The following is a 17,563-nucleotide window of genomic DNA, read 5'->3' as shown; positions in this document are numbered from 1 at the left end:
CTTCTCTTATAATGGCAACTACTTTTTTTTATTTTTTTTTTATAAAGTAAACAATGTTACCAACAAAAATGAGGGGAATCTTTGACATCAAAGCATGCTGACTCTCAGACATACTGCGGTGAAGCAATCAGCATTACACAGCCTGGCTTTGACTCTACTGTGTACATTTGCTATTTCAGGGTTTTTCTTTTAGTGTGGTTATAACACTAGTGAAACTGACCAGTTTCTATCACTCTCAGCCACATAAAACTCTCAAATATGGTATTCTCGAGTATACCATGATGCCATATATATGTATGTAAATATATACAGTCAAATACAGCACAATACGCTCGAGAATAAAATGGTCGTTTCATGAGTTGATTCTACGAGCCAATCAGCATCGTCAAGGGAGCATGAACAGATCCCTTGAACAGAGGAAGTCTAATTGACCTGATTTGATTGCTTTAAGATGGTACCCAACACGACAATGACAATTATAACATAATACGGTTAAATCTATGGTGATACAAGTTACAATGCTATGAAAATTGCCAGGATATAGAACATGACACTGTCAACCCTTAACACTACAAAAGATACCAAGTGCAGTATATTTGACAGCTACTTGGTAACTATAATGCTGATGAATATAGAATATATCATGGTACAGTCAAATATATTATGACATAGCCCAGCGACATATTTAAATTTCAAATTCAATTCAATTAAATGTGTTGTGTAACAAGCCATGCTATGCTTGCGGCAGTTGATTATTTTATATACCATAACTGGGCATAGGAGAACGAAAAAAAAAAGAAGCCTTTTTTGACTCAAACCCCAACCTGTGGAGATGAAAGTTAACAGATAAAAATAACATTGCAATTTGTTTTATGCCAAGATAGAAAACCTTTCCTCAATCGCACTGTATATTTAGCATCACACCATAATCAGTGATACATACATATATTTTGAAAAAGGACCAAAGAGCTCTTTCAAGAGCCAGTTCTTGATTGGTCCATTCAGTTTCCCTTTAACCTTGGCCCTGGTCGCACCACTAGTAGACAACCGATTCAAATGTATGGGTCATTGCCCAGCTCTGCTCGAGGCTGAAGGTTTAATCGTTTGAAGAAAAAAAATGCGACACTGGAATAATGGGTTCCTGGAGTAGGAAATACTGGTTTCTGTTAATGACACCACCACCACCACAGCCAATCCCGCCTCGCTGGATTCAATGAAATCCCCCCCCCCCCCCCCCCCCCCCCGACAGATCTCATTAAGAGCATCTAAATATTTGCATGCATTAAAACGGTGCTGTAGCTGCACTGTAATTACAATGTACAGTGTGCTGTTTGACAGTAAATGGATAAAAGCGGCTCAATGGGCAGATTAAGTGCTTCAGGCCGGCATTCTGTGCAGAGTAAAATGAGATTTAAGGTCGCTGCATCTTAATGACTGACTTTTCCTCTATGATGCTTTAAGTCCGTAACATGCAGAAAGTCTCTCCATCCACGCCAGGTTAGGGTTGATTTAGACATCTGTTCCATTTGGCATACACAAGCTGAGAACACTTCACTTGATGCCCTGGCCCATTTAACATTTGCTCAATATCTTAAAATGAAACAGCCTGTGTAGATTGTCTTGGAAAGGTGCCTGCAACAGAAACCCAGTTTTTATTGGGGGGGGGGGAGCTGCTTGAGGAAAGGCCCAAGGCAAGAGATTAGAGTCAGAATGTGATGAAGCTCAACGCTGCCAGATAGGGCTTTGTCTTGGCAACTTGTTGGTTGCCCATCTCTCCGCTAATTGATGGACTTTTTCTTTTTACTCTATGTGCATTTGCCAAAAGTCCCAAAAGGTGTAGCCACTATCAGTTTTTTAAAGAGACCTCAGGGTCTCTTCCACAATTTTAACACGCGCATCAAAAACGGAGGAAATGGCTTCGTATAATTACCTTTAAGTGAATACGTCAGAAACATTGGCCTCAAGGCCCCTAAAGGCTTTGGCCAGAAATTAAAGAATGACTCATTCTAACACATTGATCTCCATGTACTTATGAGACATGGATGCCATAGCTGTGCTTGTGATCGCAATTGTGTGTACTGTTCAGTTTTTTTAAGCCTGCGCCTCAGGCAAACACACACATTCAAGGTAATGAAACAAAAACAAAGATTGAATGAAAATGGATTATTGCAATTTGTGAGGAAAACACAGCTGGAAACATGGTGTATGGATCTGGATTCAAAGAGTTTCATGTATGTATGGAAAGGATATTAAAGTGCTAAATCAACAGATTTATAAAACCTCAACGTCAAGTGGTGCTCGGCTTGCGGTGGGATTATACTTTGGCTCCAACTCTGGATGAGGCATGTATAGAGGAGAGATGGAATCTACTTGTAAATATTAAACCTGCAGTGAATTGAAGGTGTTTGGACATGTTGGTGTGTAGATCAACCAGTTCTGGCAAATGACCCAGAGGCTGTGGTACCGCATCTTTAGCTGGTGTGAGGAACATGGCTGTGAATTGAGGTAGGCCCTCCCTTTGACCCTCCCACAATCAGGCAGCTCTGGTCTGGCACATGGCACCACGAGAGGAAGTGCTTCCTCCTTTTCCCAACATGGGCATGTGTGGGCGGAGCCAGTCCAGCTCACACAGACACAGCAGATTCTGAAGGCAACTCATATGACCCAATATTCAAATTGATGAAAATCAAGGAAAAGTTGGATTTGGGGCGATGAAATTTGAATACAACATTTGTGAACCAATGAGACTCATGTGAAAGTGTTGAAAAGCTGCATAATATGGATACAATTGAGCTGATGTATTCAGTTCCTGCAGGTGTGTTAGCACGTGTTGGTGTGCAAGTTTTCTACTTTGTCACGTTGCAAATTGTTATTTTCATGCAGTGACTGACGCACTACTCACTAATTTGGTTTCATCACCTCCGTTCCATTTTGCTAAATTTAGCTCTGAATTACAGGTTGACGTTTCAGATTAATGTTGCTGGTTAAAAAGAAAAAAGCCAGACTCAGGACTTAGACTGTGAATAGAAAAAGAAAACAAATAGATACAAAGCTTGTACATTTAATATAAAGCTAAGATGTAATTATGCTGTGTAGTCATTATGTATTATACTTTCCACATGCAACACAATATATATACAGTGGGGTTTTCTTATATTTCCTGCGGGAGCTCAGCTTGCACTTTGACCCCATTTTATTTAAATTTGCGTCACAACTGGGAATTGAATACCAGGGAAGAAGAATAAGTAATGGCAGATAAGGTTCTTCAAGTTTGCATGTGGGACTTGGGTTTGTGGATGTTTTTTTAATTGTGCTAAAAGTGTGACAATATGAGACCATCAAATGATCCATAGCTTAGTTCCAGGCTTACATATGTAATTAAAAGAAAATGATGAAACGCATTGAGATTCATGTGTCGCGAAGAGGATAAACACTGACATCTTTAGTAAAACCCTGACATTTTCTCTTTGTCTGAAAACTTACATTTCTCAGTCTATGTGAATTATCTCAACAACTTATTTATTGATTGCTGTGACTTTCAGTGAGGGTATTATTTCTAACATTAAAATGAACTTGTAGATGAAACACCTAGCATAATGAGCAGGTCACGATTCACACTGTAATTGTACAAGTCTTGGCTTCACTGACGGATGCATAGTAGCCTGATGTAACTCTAAACATTAAAGATGTAATGATTTGTGCAAATGTCCAGAGGCTGTATGAGACATAATGTTCAGCTCAGCTTAGAAGTCAGCTCTAAAAACTGAGATTGCATGAATATAAGTTTAATTTACTTGAATGATTACGATGTTGCACTTGTGTTCAGCAAACTTTTGAGAACTGACCTGCCTGTCCTTTGACTCCCACATTAATCCAGCATGCAGGACTGCCCTCTTTTACATGCTTAATGTCAGGAACATACTGCTGCCGAATGGTGTTAAAAATAAGTAATACATACATCTATTAGCTTCAGTCTTGACTGTTGTGCTTTCCTGTTGACAGGGTGTCTCCAGTTTATTTAATATGTTATAAAAGAGATCATATTCCTCTGACGTTTGTTTCTCTCCATTAGTTCCCTATAAAATGAAGAATAAAAGTTTTGATTTTTCTTTTAACCTAAGACGCTCCTAAAACCAAGGGTCCATAATATAAAAAAAAAAACAAAAAACTAAAAGGCCCATATTAAACCAATAAATCTGAATTGGACTGTGTCTACACTGCATGTATAATAAAGTGAGGTTCTACACAGTGGATTTTTTTTTTTTTAAAGCTATATCCATATATATCCTAATAGGGATTTATTTCCCAAGAAATGAAGAAATGCCACACATTAAACATCAAACAGAGTGGTTATGTTCTGTTGTAGATGAAATACGAGTTTATGAGCATTGCAAATGTTGCATCCTATTTAAAAAATGTTTTACATTCTGCACATCATCCTAAAGTTTTGGGGAATTTTGATAGTACTGTATTTGGATTTTAACTGTAAATAGAAACTTCATCCCTAAATAAGCCATCAAAGTGTAATCAATCAAAGCATTTGTATGAAGAGTTTGATTAGCATTGGATGTATCATTCTTATGCATATAACATCTATATAAACCTTTATCTCTGTCACCCAGTGAGAAAACCTGCCGCTGGATGAAGATGTCGTGCTACGCGGCGGCCGGCCTCTTTCCCTTACAAAACACCATCAGCCATCCATTCACTTGCCTCACACTCTGCCCACTCCACTGGCTTTCTCCAAAACCGTTTCCCTCATTGCCTCCACAAGGCGGATTTTGATTGATGGGCTCGGGGACACCCTACAGCTGCTATGTACCTAATCGCCAAGTATATACTGGCCGTGACGCTCCATTAAGGGCCTGAAGCGGCACAGCGTAGTGGTTAGGGAAATGGGCCAGGGAAGGGAAGGTCACAGGTTCATATTCCCATGGTGGTCCACATTTTCTCACCTACACGTCCAATTGAAAATAAAAAAAAATCAATCAATCAATCAATCGTGACAACTGGTGTGGAGAGCACAAACATAGTTCTAAGTATTTGGAAAGGTGTGACCTTCTGCCTCGCCACAGCCACAGTGACGGAGCCAAAGTCAAACCTGCTATTGACACAATCTGGTAATGAGCTTGTCTGTCATCACAGCAGTCACTGTTTACTCCCAGAATGAGAAACTGTAAAGAGTGCCGCTGACATGTTTGCGGAGCTTGAATAATTGCATTCGCCTGTGCCATTATGCCACAGCCATCAGCAAAACACTGGCAGAAGGTAGGATTCTAACGTCTCGTCAGAGGGTTGAGCTCCGGAGATGGGCACATAAACACACAAGTCACTTTAAGGGCAGCAAATTGGATTGCTTGTTGGTCCAGTGACTGATGAGTTAATTAAAGCAGAAGGGTATGGAGAAAGAAGTCAGGCAGCCATCCATTTATTTATCCTGTATTGACTATATCTCTCTACACTTCACTGGCAAGAGTAATCGCCAGCTTACTGCTCAAGAAAACAACTTAGAGGGAGCAAATGGACTTTGTCAAAATTCTGTTTCAGATTCAAGGAATATTAGGGAGAGTTAATTACGAGTGAATCACAAAGATTTAAGTCTATTTGAATCAGGTGACAGCGGGCAGGAGCAGATTTTATTCATGGCTTTACTGTGGAAGAGAACCCAGTTAAAGTCGACTGAAACATTCCAAATAAAAAAAGAGGTGAAGAGAAAACTTAATTCGAATATATTGTATCTGCTGCTGCGATTTCTGTCCAAAGCATCCCTCTGATCAGATTTCTTCTTGCAGGCAACACAAGAAACAGGAAGTGAAACATCATGAAAATTACAAATAGGAAGAAAGACATTCTTTGGTTTGTTAGTCATGTGACACCGGGGGGAGAAGAAAGTCCTTTAATCCTGGCTTGTTATCTAATTAAGAGGTAATTCCCTTTATCAGTGCATATGCTGTTATGTTGATGAATGGGGTTTCAAGTGCTGCGAAACAGTCATAGCTATTTATTTCTATGTTTTCAATAGAATTAAAAAAAAATTAATTCTGTTTTTCTCATTGATGAAATCATACAATGCAGACAACTTCAGGAAGCCCACATCACTCTTTATTTCTAATGCTGTAACAACATTTTGTGTGTCCTGACCAGGGGTATCTTTTAGAGTAGAGTAGAGCTTTATTCCTCCCCAGGGGTAAACACAACCTTGCAACAGCTCACAGTAAGAAGGTGCAGAATTATAAAAAGAAAGAATTCAAATTTTGTGTTTTTCCTTAAGATTTACATAAACATAATGCTTAATTTGAAATAAACTGAATGTTATTTTGCAGTAAAAGGTTGGTCGTGTCAACTTGGTGTCTCATCATATCACCAGACGGTTTTGTTTGATTGATGGAACACAAGGTCTTGAATTTACAATTGATCATTAGCATGCACTTCTCTCAGAAAATCCTCAGAGTGAAACATGCTTTCGTATCAAAACGATCCCAAATCTCAAGGAAATTATTATTGTTATTCGACAAAAACAACAGAATGGAAGACTGAACATTTGGTGCCCACAGTCTCATGTCTGGTTTAATTAGAAATTTAAACACGATTAATCCAATCCAAGTTTGGATCAGTCTTTTTAGTGTTACTCACACCCCCAAAGCCGTACAATGCAGGTGCATTCATCGCAGAAATTAACACGTTTAGAGGACACGAGACTGGAAGGACCAAAGCAAACAAGTGTTATTCGAGTGCGAGCGCCTTCACCGGGCGCCTTGGCTTCATGTTCTGAGCTGGGAGGAAAGGTAATTCGAGCTCAGGTTTGTGACAGGTGCTGGAGGGGAAAGCAGGGGAGGTTCAGCACAGTGCGAAATGCGGTGGGGCCTCGGCGAGTGTGTGCCGAGACGGATTAGGGCTTAGTTTGGAAGTGGGAAGTGTGTGGTTGGTGTTGTGCTGTGGGACCCAGGTGCTAACTGAGGATGGAGAGCGACACGTCTGCACTCTTTTTTCCCTCGACTGGACACAGCTGAGAGGAAAACGGCAAACCAGGAGCTCGGGACAATTAAGACACTGTTCAACCAAGGCCGGCTTTTAGGCGCCACTCTGCTCCGTCTCGGGGGGAAAAGCAACGCAGGGAATTAAACAAAAGACACTCGTATGACAATAAGCAGAGAAGGATTTGACTTTCTCTTGCTTCACATGTATAATGAAGGTCGTTTTTTGGGGGGTTTTTTGGTTGGCTTTGAAGACAATTACAGGAGGTGCTGTATTTTTTGCTATTCTGTCTTTAAGAGTACTTCACACAAAAAAAGGAAATGGAACTTTTTTTTACACGAACAGCTTTTATATATTTTTTTATTTAGTTCAATAGGAACGTTGTTAAAGTATAATTTGTAAAAAATAATTCGTTTGGGGGATTTAGTCATATTTATGCTGCCAGAGCAACAATAGTAAAAAGTCTTATTATAAATAATTTGTCCCCTCAACCTATCAGCACTTAGTAGTATGGGAACCTTAAATAAATGTCATTATTTCAGTTTTTCCCGCTCCCTGAGCTTATACTGCTTATACAAACTCTCCTGAGGTTCAAAATCTTTACGGATGCTTATTATGTATGGCACTTAAATGTTTAATTTATGCCAAGTACATGAACAATGAAATGTACTAATTCGTATGTTTCATGATGTCAGTGCAGGAAAGTCCCAACATGGGAAAGTCCCACTTCTGAGTGTAAAGGGTTCACATGACTATATGTCTGGCCCTCGAAATTCTACAGAAAAACACACACTAAGCATACAGGAAAAAATAAAAAAAGACGACAAGAAAAAAAACCCAAAGAGAGGTTTGGACTGACGCCTCAATTCTAGATTTGTTTTAAGTTGCACCCCCGAGCAAGAAAAGACTCCGTAAACTGGGTCGACAAAGCTAATGAGTCCAATCAGTGAACAGGAATAATGTTTCCAATCAGTTGCTTGCCAATGTGGCACACGGCAACAGAATACATTCGAACAATGTATTCGGTGGATTGATCATAAATATTAGCATTGTAGATAGATTTCTGTCTATCTTTGCCCTTAGATTGACTGGCTCGTTTTTACACAGCGCTGGCTGGGGTATAATACAGACACCCACAGTCTGATTTAAGCAGGTAAATGATGAAAAAGTTACGACAAATACTTTGTCTTCTAAAAAACACAAATAGACTAGTAAAAAAAAAAACTAAAATTGAAATCAATTCAATCTGGAAGGACAAATCTATGAAAATCATTATTATTATGATTTTTAATGAATGCCAATTTTTACCCTTTGATATTTAATGATATCTTCAATATGCACTTAATACTGAAGTAAGGTGCACTTAAATGGAGAAAAGGAAGAACCAGCAGTGACTGGCAGAGCACTTCATAAACTGCCACTTCCCCAGAGACTTTCCAAAAGAGAGCCCGTTGTATATTAAACAACCCAACCATAAGGAGATTCAGATTCTTTAAAAACTCCAAACTACCATCCCCTGGATGTCAATCCAAAATGCAGTAGGTAATTATACCCAGGTGATAAGATTACTTCAGCTGCAACAGCTATTCTTTTTACTGAATAGAGACTTCGTGCTTTTGTTTTAAAGATACAGTTTCCTTTTCTCTGTTAGCATTATCAGTTAATCTTTGTTCCCCATTCCCCCACACCTGCATACACATTTGCATATCAGACAACCAAATCCAGAAACGGTAGATCTGGATGTTGTTTATTTCTTTGCTCAGAGAAAACTGGCTGTTTGTTCACTTCAGCTTTTCCCGGCTGCCGCCGCTTGATCTGAAGTCCAAACTTCACAAGTCTCCAAACAAGTCTTCCAGGCAGGTCTAGTCATATTCTTCATTCAACAGGAGTAAAACACTGACCTGACACCAAAAGCCATTTCTGAGCACAGAGAGACTGCAGCCTCTGTGAAAGTCGAGGAGATTAATTTCACTTGACTGCGAGCATCTCTTCTGAATTCAAGGCACCTCTGGGAATGATCTCTCCCTTTCTTTTTTAAATGCTCTGCATTGTTTAATGAAAATAAACTAAAAGGCAGAGTTCTCCCGAATGCCTTCCAGTGAGCAGCAGAACAAGACGGAATGAACTCTGAGCACAATGAAGGTCCATCTGTCAGTCTTTTGTCCCAGTGATCCGTCCAAAACCTCTGGATAGGCCGAGAACAAGTGAGGGCCACATGGTGGGGAGCAAGTACTCACATGTCAAGTGATCTACTTTTATGTATTATTAGGTATTTGTTCTGTTTAAACACCGCTGTAGTGGTAAGCACTCTCACCTCACCAGCATGAGTCAGGGCTTTGCTGGCTTTTCTCTGTGTTGTACATCTTAGCCTTGTGCAACTTGAGATTTCTGCTTGTATTTGAGTTGATTTGGGGACTCGTATTTAACAACCACTGGAAAATAAATCGACACGAACTGACCAGCATTGCCAGATATGGCAGTATCCCCCAATTGGGGAGCCAAACTCTCTTAGCTTTTAACTTTATTTCATGCATTTGTGTATTTATGGAATGCTCTTTATTGCATATATGATAGTTTTACAGTTTTAGCGTGATTTCTACACAGGCTGGTTTTTATTGAGATCCCAGCAAAAAAAATTAGATTTGAGCCTAAAGACCTGTGGTGTGAACGTTAGCATTAGGAATTGAAACAGGTCAACCAAGACTTACGTATGTGTCTTGGAAGACATTTTGTCCTTATCCAAGTAGCCAATTCATGTTGTTCCCTTGACGATGCTGGCTCGGCGTGTGTTTATTGGACCAACTTCTTCAGGACGGTCTCATGTGGCTGGTTGAACATTACCAGATTAGTCGATTTTAAAACACCCTTAATTGTTATTAAATTCAAGAGCTCAATGCATTTTCCGACTCCGTGAGCTCCTCTGAAACAAATAAAAATGATGAATGTCTCAGAAAATCCGTGAAGCGCGTCTCTGCAAGCTGCCAAAGCTTTAATTACAGAGTACTAACAGTACCAATCATCTCCTCATGCCACAAAGTTTCTAATTTTCTATTCTTTGTGTTTCTTTGTGTTTCTGCGTGGATTTCACCGACTAGGTTTTCACTAAATAATGAATGGAACATGTAATTTGCTCAGAGGTGTTGAGATATTAGCATAAAAACAAAATACTCTCAGGCCACCACGGTGCTCAGTCGCACTGTTTGATAAACAACTGGGAAAAACAAAGTAAGTTACATATTTCTCCCGAGTTCATGTTGCTTCTAACAAGACAAGAACAACGAACAAAAGTTACTAATGTGTTACTACTAAAATTTAACCCTGTGTTGTTTATATAATTTTCTCATCTTGTTGAACCAAACATAAGTGACGGCCCTGTCAACATTACTCTCAATATTCTAGTTTAAGTTGAATGAGTGGAATAATACAAGTTGTTTCTGTTTCTTTTTCTTTCCAAACATTGAGTGTTTCATTGTTAATAATGAAAACGTTTTGACTATATCTTTACCATTTCAACTTTAATTAATGCTTTTTTGTTTCATTTTAACTTATTTTTAATTGTTTGTACTTATTATTGACAATTCCATTTAATTCTTCCATTTTGACATATGGAGAATTTCAATGGCGTGAACCCGGTATTTATTTGGAGCTTCTAAAAACTTCTTTCAACTGAATTTAAATTGCCTAACGAGAAAACGTATGCATGTTATTTCTCTTTTACTGAACTCTTCATATGCAGCCACACTGAACTGATTCAACTATATTGAACTACACAGAAGATGCACATAGATGGAAAATACAACACTTGAATCCAAATAGAATCCAAATGCAAAAGAGAATTAACTGCTTTGTGATGCCTCCCAAATGGACAAATGAGAAAATACAGACTCTCTTTAGAAATCAGGCTATGCCCAGTTGAAAACAACTCTATTTGGTGTGCAACACTCGCAGCCCCATGCAGGGATGCACGGATTGTATCTGCAGCTCCTTGGCGAGGCGCACATGAGATGTTTGAGCAAGCGGCAGCTAAACTTCTGCGTCGAGTTCAGAGGAAATTGAATAAGTTGCATTAATTCAATTTTCAGAAGCTCTCCAGGCTGACAGAGGGGGATATTATTTCAGTCTCGACTGGTTTATGCATCTTGTACCGAAATGCGGCTGTAATGAAGTTAAAAAGAAATCACAGAGAGCGGCCGCGTAAATTCCAGTTTGACGTGCGAGGACTGCTTTGGGAACTCAGTCACTTTGGGAGACATGTGAAATGTATTAAGTCCTCACAAAGATCCTCAGAATTCATCATCTAATATTTGTGGTAAGAGGAGAACTGGGTGCACGCCACCCTTTGACCCACTGAAGCAGGTCCAGAAAGAAAGATGGCGAAACTTTGATTTGCCTGCAGATAATCCTGCAACATGCAGCTTTCTCTGGAGAATTATTCCATCAGAATAGAAGATGATTCCTCTTTCATTCTGAACTGAAGCTTTTCTTTATGGAGTTTGCACATTCTCCTTGTAAAAAAACACATACTTGTTAGCTACCTCTTGTTAAGTACTGGTATCTCTGACTTGGATGTAATTTTATACTGCCTGTTTTCCCTTTATACATGTAATGAAAATGGAAAAATAAATAGACTACATCATAGTATAAACTCTGAGTTAAGGTTTTCTGGTCAATAAAAAGACAATGAAATCAGATTTGTCCACATAGAAGTATAAATTAAAATACTAAAACAAAATGATTTTTCGATTGTATGTATTGAAATTACTCGAAAAACCCTTTTAAAGTGACCAACACTCCATTTATTAAATGATAATTGTTGTGTATACTGCTTAGCTTTGGATCATAAATTGATTATGTAAAGTTTTATATTCAAGCAAAACATTTAATAACTATAGTTAGAAGGTAATCAATGTAAAAGCAAACAATAATCCTGCATCTGCATATTTAAAAAGTAAAAGAATAAAAAAAAGTATCAATTTAACTGAAAAAGGCTCCAAATTGCAACAAAATTATTATGTGATCAAATATAGACATTTATAATTTGTCTGTTTTTTTTTTAACATCAAAGCCACTAATATTATATATGAGAGTAATAATATAAAACTACATACTATATATTGATATTATCATTAACATGCTCCATTAGTGCTTCTATAAGTCACTGTAAAAGGCTTTACTGCAAAAAACAACACATTGTGTTTCAGTTTTACTGATGTTATACTAAAACTGTAAAGACCTAAACTTTAAAAAGTGCCAATAAACACCGGTAACGTTGGTCATTTCTATGAAACACTAAGAGCCAAACATGACGGTCAAACACAAACAACAGGAGAGCCATTTTCACAACTTACCCATGGTGCAGTTGGTGGTGAAGTGGGGCTCGATGGTCGCCGTGTCGTCTTGCGGGACCCTCTGATCGTAGCTGCCCATGACCTTGAAGGGTGACCCCCCGTGGGTCCCCAGGGTGAGGTGGACCACCGCCCAGCTGCCGAGAAGAGAGACCAGGAGCAGAGTGAGTGCGAGGAGCAGACACCATGGTCGACAGAGGCGGCCGCAGCCAGTGCGGGGGTCGGAGGTCTGGTAGGTGGCAATGGCCTGCTCGGCCCGGCTCCCCGGACCCTCGGAGGAAGAGGAAGTAGAGGAGGGAGAGTCGCCTGGAGCTGCAGCGGGAATATCTTGGCTTGACCCTTCCACTTTGGAAGGGTCGCTTTCTTCCTTTGTCTGGTGCTGCATGGCCCACCCAGTGAGCCCACCCACCACCGTCAGTCTGAAAGTGTGTGCGTGAGGGCGATACCTCCGCTGCCCAGGTGTGTGTGTGTGTGTGTGTGTGTGTGTGTGTGTATACGCGTTTGCGTGTGGTCAGGAGTCAACGGCGCGATCGAGCTGTTGCGAGGGCTGCAGACCTGCGCTTGAATGTGGTCCTCCCTCCGACCGCCGGCCGGCTTTGTGCTCTTCTACTGTCCCTAATTTTATTAAGCAAATTGAGCTGATTTCTCTTTGGCTCCCAGCTCATCATCGGCCTCCCTCCCTCCCTCCCTCCCTCCCTCCCTCCCTCCCTCTGCTCCCTCCCTCCCTCCCGCCTCCTCCATTCACTTTCACTCACAACTCATTCCTGACAGCAGACACAGCCAGTGCCCTGTAAATACCTACTTCTCTGATGAGACAGTAAATTCGTGAATGCCTCGGCAACATGGACACAATAACTAATGGATTACAGTCTTGCGCGCACTGTAACACAGCCTTGCCTTGTCACTTTAACTCCTCGTTGATTTATTGTTGCACTGCCGTTTTCATCCCGCAACATATCTGCAGCTCGGATAGAAACCAGGGCTGAATGCAAACGGCTTGAACCTCAGCAGAACTCTTATCGGGGCTTCATCTTCACTTCGTGATGGAGGACAGTATATGTATGCACTGTAGCATGTAACATGAATATAGTGCCTTTGTGCCATTTCACAGCGAGCCGCAGCGGCTCAGCAGAGATGAGATCAGTCACTATGCGGCTGGTTCACCGAGATACCTTTGCAGGATTTAACAATAGATTATATGGAAATGGTGTTTTAAATTACATTTTAATAAAAAAATAAAATAAAAAAAAGAAAGTACTGCAGCTTCAAATAATTCAGTGTCAAAATATTGCATTTTCTTTGTGATCTTACAATTTATACTTTAGCACTAATGCAACACATAGCATACATTTCACATGCAGTGTATTCACAAATTATTTATAGAAAGTTAACTTTAATTTCAGATTTACTCTTGACAGTTATACGCATATCTTTGAAAGCGACTGTATTGTTTTTATTTTAACATTTCAACATTATTGGAATGGCATAAGCTGACATTTTAGCACTTTACTTTCTTTTATTTGAAAGAAAAATCTGAGAAAATAAAAACAACTGTTATATAACATAGCAGTCCTCGCTTCTTGTTTGTTTCCCCTCTAATGTGATCCAAATGCACTGATGCATTAATAACCACCAATCTAAAGACTTTTCTTTGGTAATCCATCTCCAATCCTTCAACTTGTTGCTTTTCTTCTACATTTCTGAACAAATTTGTCTCACTATTTTAAACAATACTGAGTGCTGAAGCAAAAAATAAACAACATTTGACTATTTTTTGGGAAAAGGAACCATTTGAGCCAATTTGAGCACATCTAGAAAACTGACCTCATCACCAGCACTTTGTGAAAACCAACAATATCTTTGTATTCCACCCTCTAGTGGACGTCAGTAAAAATAAGAAACAATATCAGCGTAAAGTGGGATTCTAATTTACTGTGGTATTGATTACATGATTGATTATATGCAAAATCCAGCTTTTTGTTGCTTCTTGTAACCATGTTTAATTTCTATTCGCCAATGGTTAAATTAGATCTTGTTACCTGGCATGTTTCTCCTATAGAGGTTGAGACTTAAGCTGTTTGGTGGAAATCCACTTCCTCCGTAGTACCGGCGTGAATATGTTGAGACTACCGTGAGTCTCCATACCTTTTGGATGTTGATGAAATCTGCATTTTTTTTAACGATGCTGCATGAATAATGCCTTCGCTCAGCCTCTTCATGAGATGTTTGGTGCTCAAAAGGGTCTTTTATTCATGAGAATCTTCACGATTTTCAACATGTTGTGACTTTTTGTCCAATTTCAAGCAAACCATTAAGCGTCCATCGCACACGTGTCGTAAACTTCTAATTTCAGTCAATTGTAATGAGGCCCCGAGTGTGCAAGAGCTGTAATCCACAAATTTCACTTGGAATAAAGGTTTTGGAGCCATTGGGGAAGCAAGAGGTGAGAGGCACTGTCTCTCTATTTATGGTTTTTAAGCAGTCACAGACCCTTGGTGACGTCGAGTCTCTACCTTTCCATTATGCCAAGTGCACGAGGGGAACGGGGAGCTGTCTGTGTTTGTTTGGGGTTTTTTATTTTGCTCTTTGTTTGGGTAGAATTGTGCCGGTAAGTGTACAGCAAATATAAATGCACACATGCACACAGAGGCCCCCGCTACACAAACAGGCTCTGAGCTTGTCTGATTTCCCCGACGTCTGTGCTCCAACTCAACAGGCTTTGCTTTGCTACCTCCGCTCCACTTCTTATGCTTTTTTTTTTCTCTTTTTAATGTTACCTTCCCTTTTCTTCTTCTTCTCTTTTTTTTTTTTTTACTGCTCTCACCTCTTTCCAGCTATTCTTTTCACAAAAGTGTCTTCACGCCACCTCTCTCTCCTCACACAGACACTGCTCGGAGTGGAAGGAACCAGATGGGAAGTGATGTTACGGCACCTTCGGTACAGCGTTAGGAGAACCGCTTTGCTGTGTGGGATCTGCTCCCCGCCATTCCCCATAATAGGAAGGAAATGAAACGCTCGATAAAGGCTGTCACTGTCTTCTTGATAACCTTGAAATGATTCGCCAACTGAGTAATATACATACGGTTTCGCTGAATTCACCGCGGGCTCAGCTGAGGGCCAAATTTTGAAATGGCCTTTCAGTGGAATGAGTGCTCAGCATGATGATAGTGTAGGGTCGTGTGGCAGCCAGAAATCTGTCAGGTGAAGTAAGTTTGCCTGTTGAACGCAGAGTTTCAACTTCTCTTATCCTTCATGTAGACGGTCTGCAACACGGCCCTGCAATATCACTACATTCAGCTTTCACCGGTTAGTTGCGTAGTCAATTTGAAATATGATTAGAGTATTTGGAGTTTCATTTGGCTTCTGTTGTTTGGTGCGACTCTGGTGGAATGTTTAACATTCGATTCACAGCAAGGATGTCTCGGGGCTTTCTGCAGAGTGCATATTCTTCATGTTACACATACACGGCATTTTACCTGGTTATCTGGTTTCCTTCTAAAAGGGCAAAGACATTTTTGCATGAATTTCCATGTCTCAAGTGAAAATGCATCATCTTTGCATTTTCGATAAAACTTTTGCTTTTTATACGTTTTTGAAAACAATGTCTTTTGACATGGAAATGCTTAAAATTATGTAGTTTTCATGTTGGGCCACTCCTGGGTGCTGTTGGTTGTTTTAGTAATGAGACCAGCCTCACATGTGTGCAGAGAAAAATATATATAAACATGAACAATGGCTAGTGAACTGACATTCTTATTGACAGGGGTGGAAGATTGCTATTCGGGGTGACTGTTAACTCTTCGGAGCCAATTTCAAATAGTTGCCTCAGTGTGTTTGTGGTTGTCTGTCTCTTCTTTTTAGCCTTGTAATTCACCGGCAGCCTCCCTGCTTTGTAGGCTAGCGTGAGCTGGGATCCCACCAACAGTCTGCGATCACGATATCTTCAGGGTTCAGCATTACTTGAAGCCCATAGCTTAACAGGCACTATTTCTTTAAACTTATGTCGAAAAAAAAAAAGAATAAATAATAATCTAAAAAAAAAAACCGAAAACCATAGATGGGTGAATTGTTTTTCCTTCATATTGGTATTAAACACTTGACATAATGCCCTGTTTAAAGTAAACAAAATAAACTTTGTCATCGTCTCGTCACAACAGAAAGTGTACACAAGCCTCGGCCTATTGAGTTATCACACCGTGTCTGTGCAGGCGCTCACAGAGCTGATTAGCCGAGCAGATCTGATCAGAGCAGAGCTGCCAGTGCACATCACTCAAACATTTAAACCTAATTAGTGCTATACCATGCAAGGCACAGCAGTGCTGAATATAAATAGATAAAATAAAAAATGAATGATAAAGACTCCTCATACGGGAATTAGATATACATGACTAATCCGAGTGCGGATGCTAATAATTCTCATTATGGTTCTTTGTGTCCTCCTGGCCTTGGTTGGTTGTTCAAAAATCACCTGACCTTTGTGGAAGTTGCTGCTTGGTTAAAGCCTTTCCCATGATGGGAATGCTGGGTTTTTTTCACTGCCTGGAAACAAAACAAAACAGCTCAGGCCAACTAATCTTTGCTGCCAATTGACAATTCTCATTTCATAATGCTATTCATTTAAGCTCCCTTAGTGCTCAGCTCTGGCTAATGTAGCTCTTTTAATTTTCATCTGGTGTGTGTGTATGTGTGTGTGGATATGTCTGTGTTTGTTGAAGGGATGTAGGATGTCTATGCACTAACCACATTAAGACGCATTTGTCTTACGGGTTCTGGGTTGCATTAGCAGTGAGTTTCATCTATCAAGACAAATAATGCATGAAGTGTGCTGCATATAATGTTTTCAAAGTGCTTGTACTTCTCTAATGCTCTGTTAATGCTTGTTTTCTATAGAAGTCAATGCAGACATAACTTTCTGTGTCCTCAAAACAAAATGCCATGCACCTGTCCTTCCATGTTTAGTTGAGAATTAAAATACCAGTAGATGAAGATTAAAGTTTTCTATCATTTGTTTAAGGAAACTACAACAATCAAGCCTCGACAAACTGCCGTCAGTGTATCAGTGAGCGAAGAAAATTCATGGACACACTCGCACCGGCAGGCTTTGATCACACATATATTATCAGGTAGGACAGTATTATAGTATTTTGCACTGTGACTTCATAACAAGGAAGTACCTGCTTCTATTCACCAGAGGGGCTTTTCTGTGTGGTTTTAAAGGTTTCCTAAGATACGCTAGTTAGGTT

The 17,563-nt window shown here is 39.8% G+C and overlaps 1 protein-coding gene across 1 annotated transcript in view; it reads right to left on the bottom strand.

Annotated features, from left to right (window-relative positions):
* Positions 1-17,563, bottom strand: part of alk (ALK receptor tyrosine kinase) — a gene marked incomplete at both ends in the record, with an annotated part of 437,915 nt that overhangs the window by 89,337 nt on the left and 331,015 nt on the right. Inside the window, one exon of the mRNA XM_080512279.1 lies at positions 12,324-12,457. Within this exon, the coding sequence (XP_080368405.1) occupies positions 12,324-12,457 (134 nt within the window). The remainder of the gene's footprint in view (positions 1-12,323; positions 12,458-17,563) is intronic.

This window comes from Blennius ocellaris (genome assembly GCF_963422515.1).
Source record: "Blennius ocellaris genome assembly, chromosome: 17".
Taxonomy (NCBI): domain Eukaryota; kingdom Metazoa; phylum Chordata; class Actinopteri; order Blenniiformes; family Blenniidae; genus Blennius; species Blennius ocellaris.
This window is presented reverse-complemented; position numbering and strand designations above follow the sequence as displayed.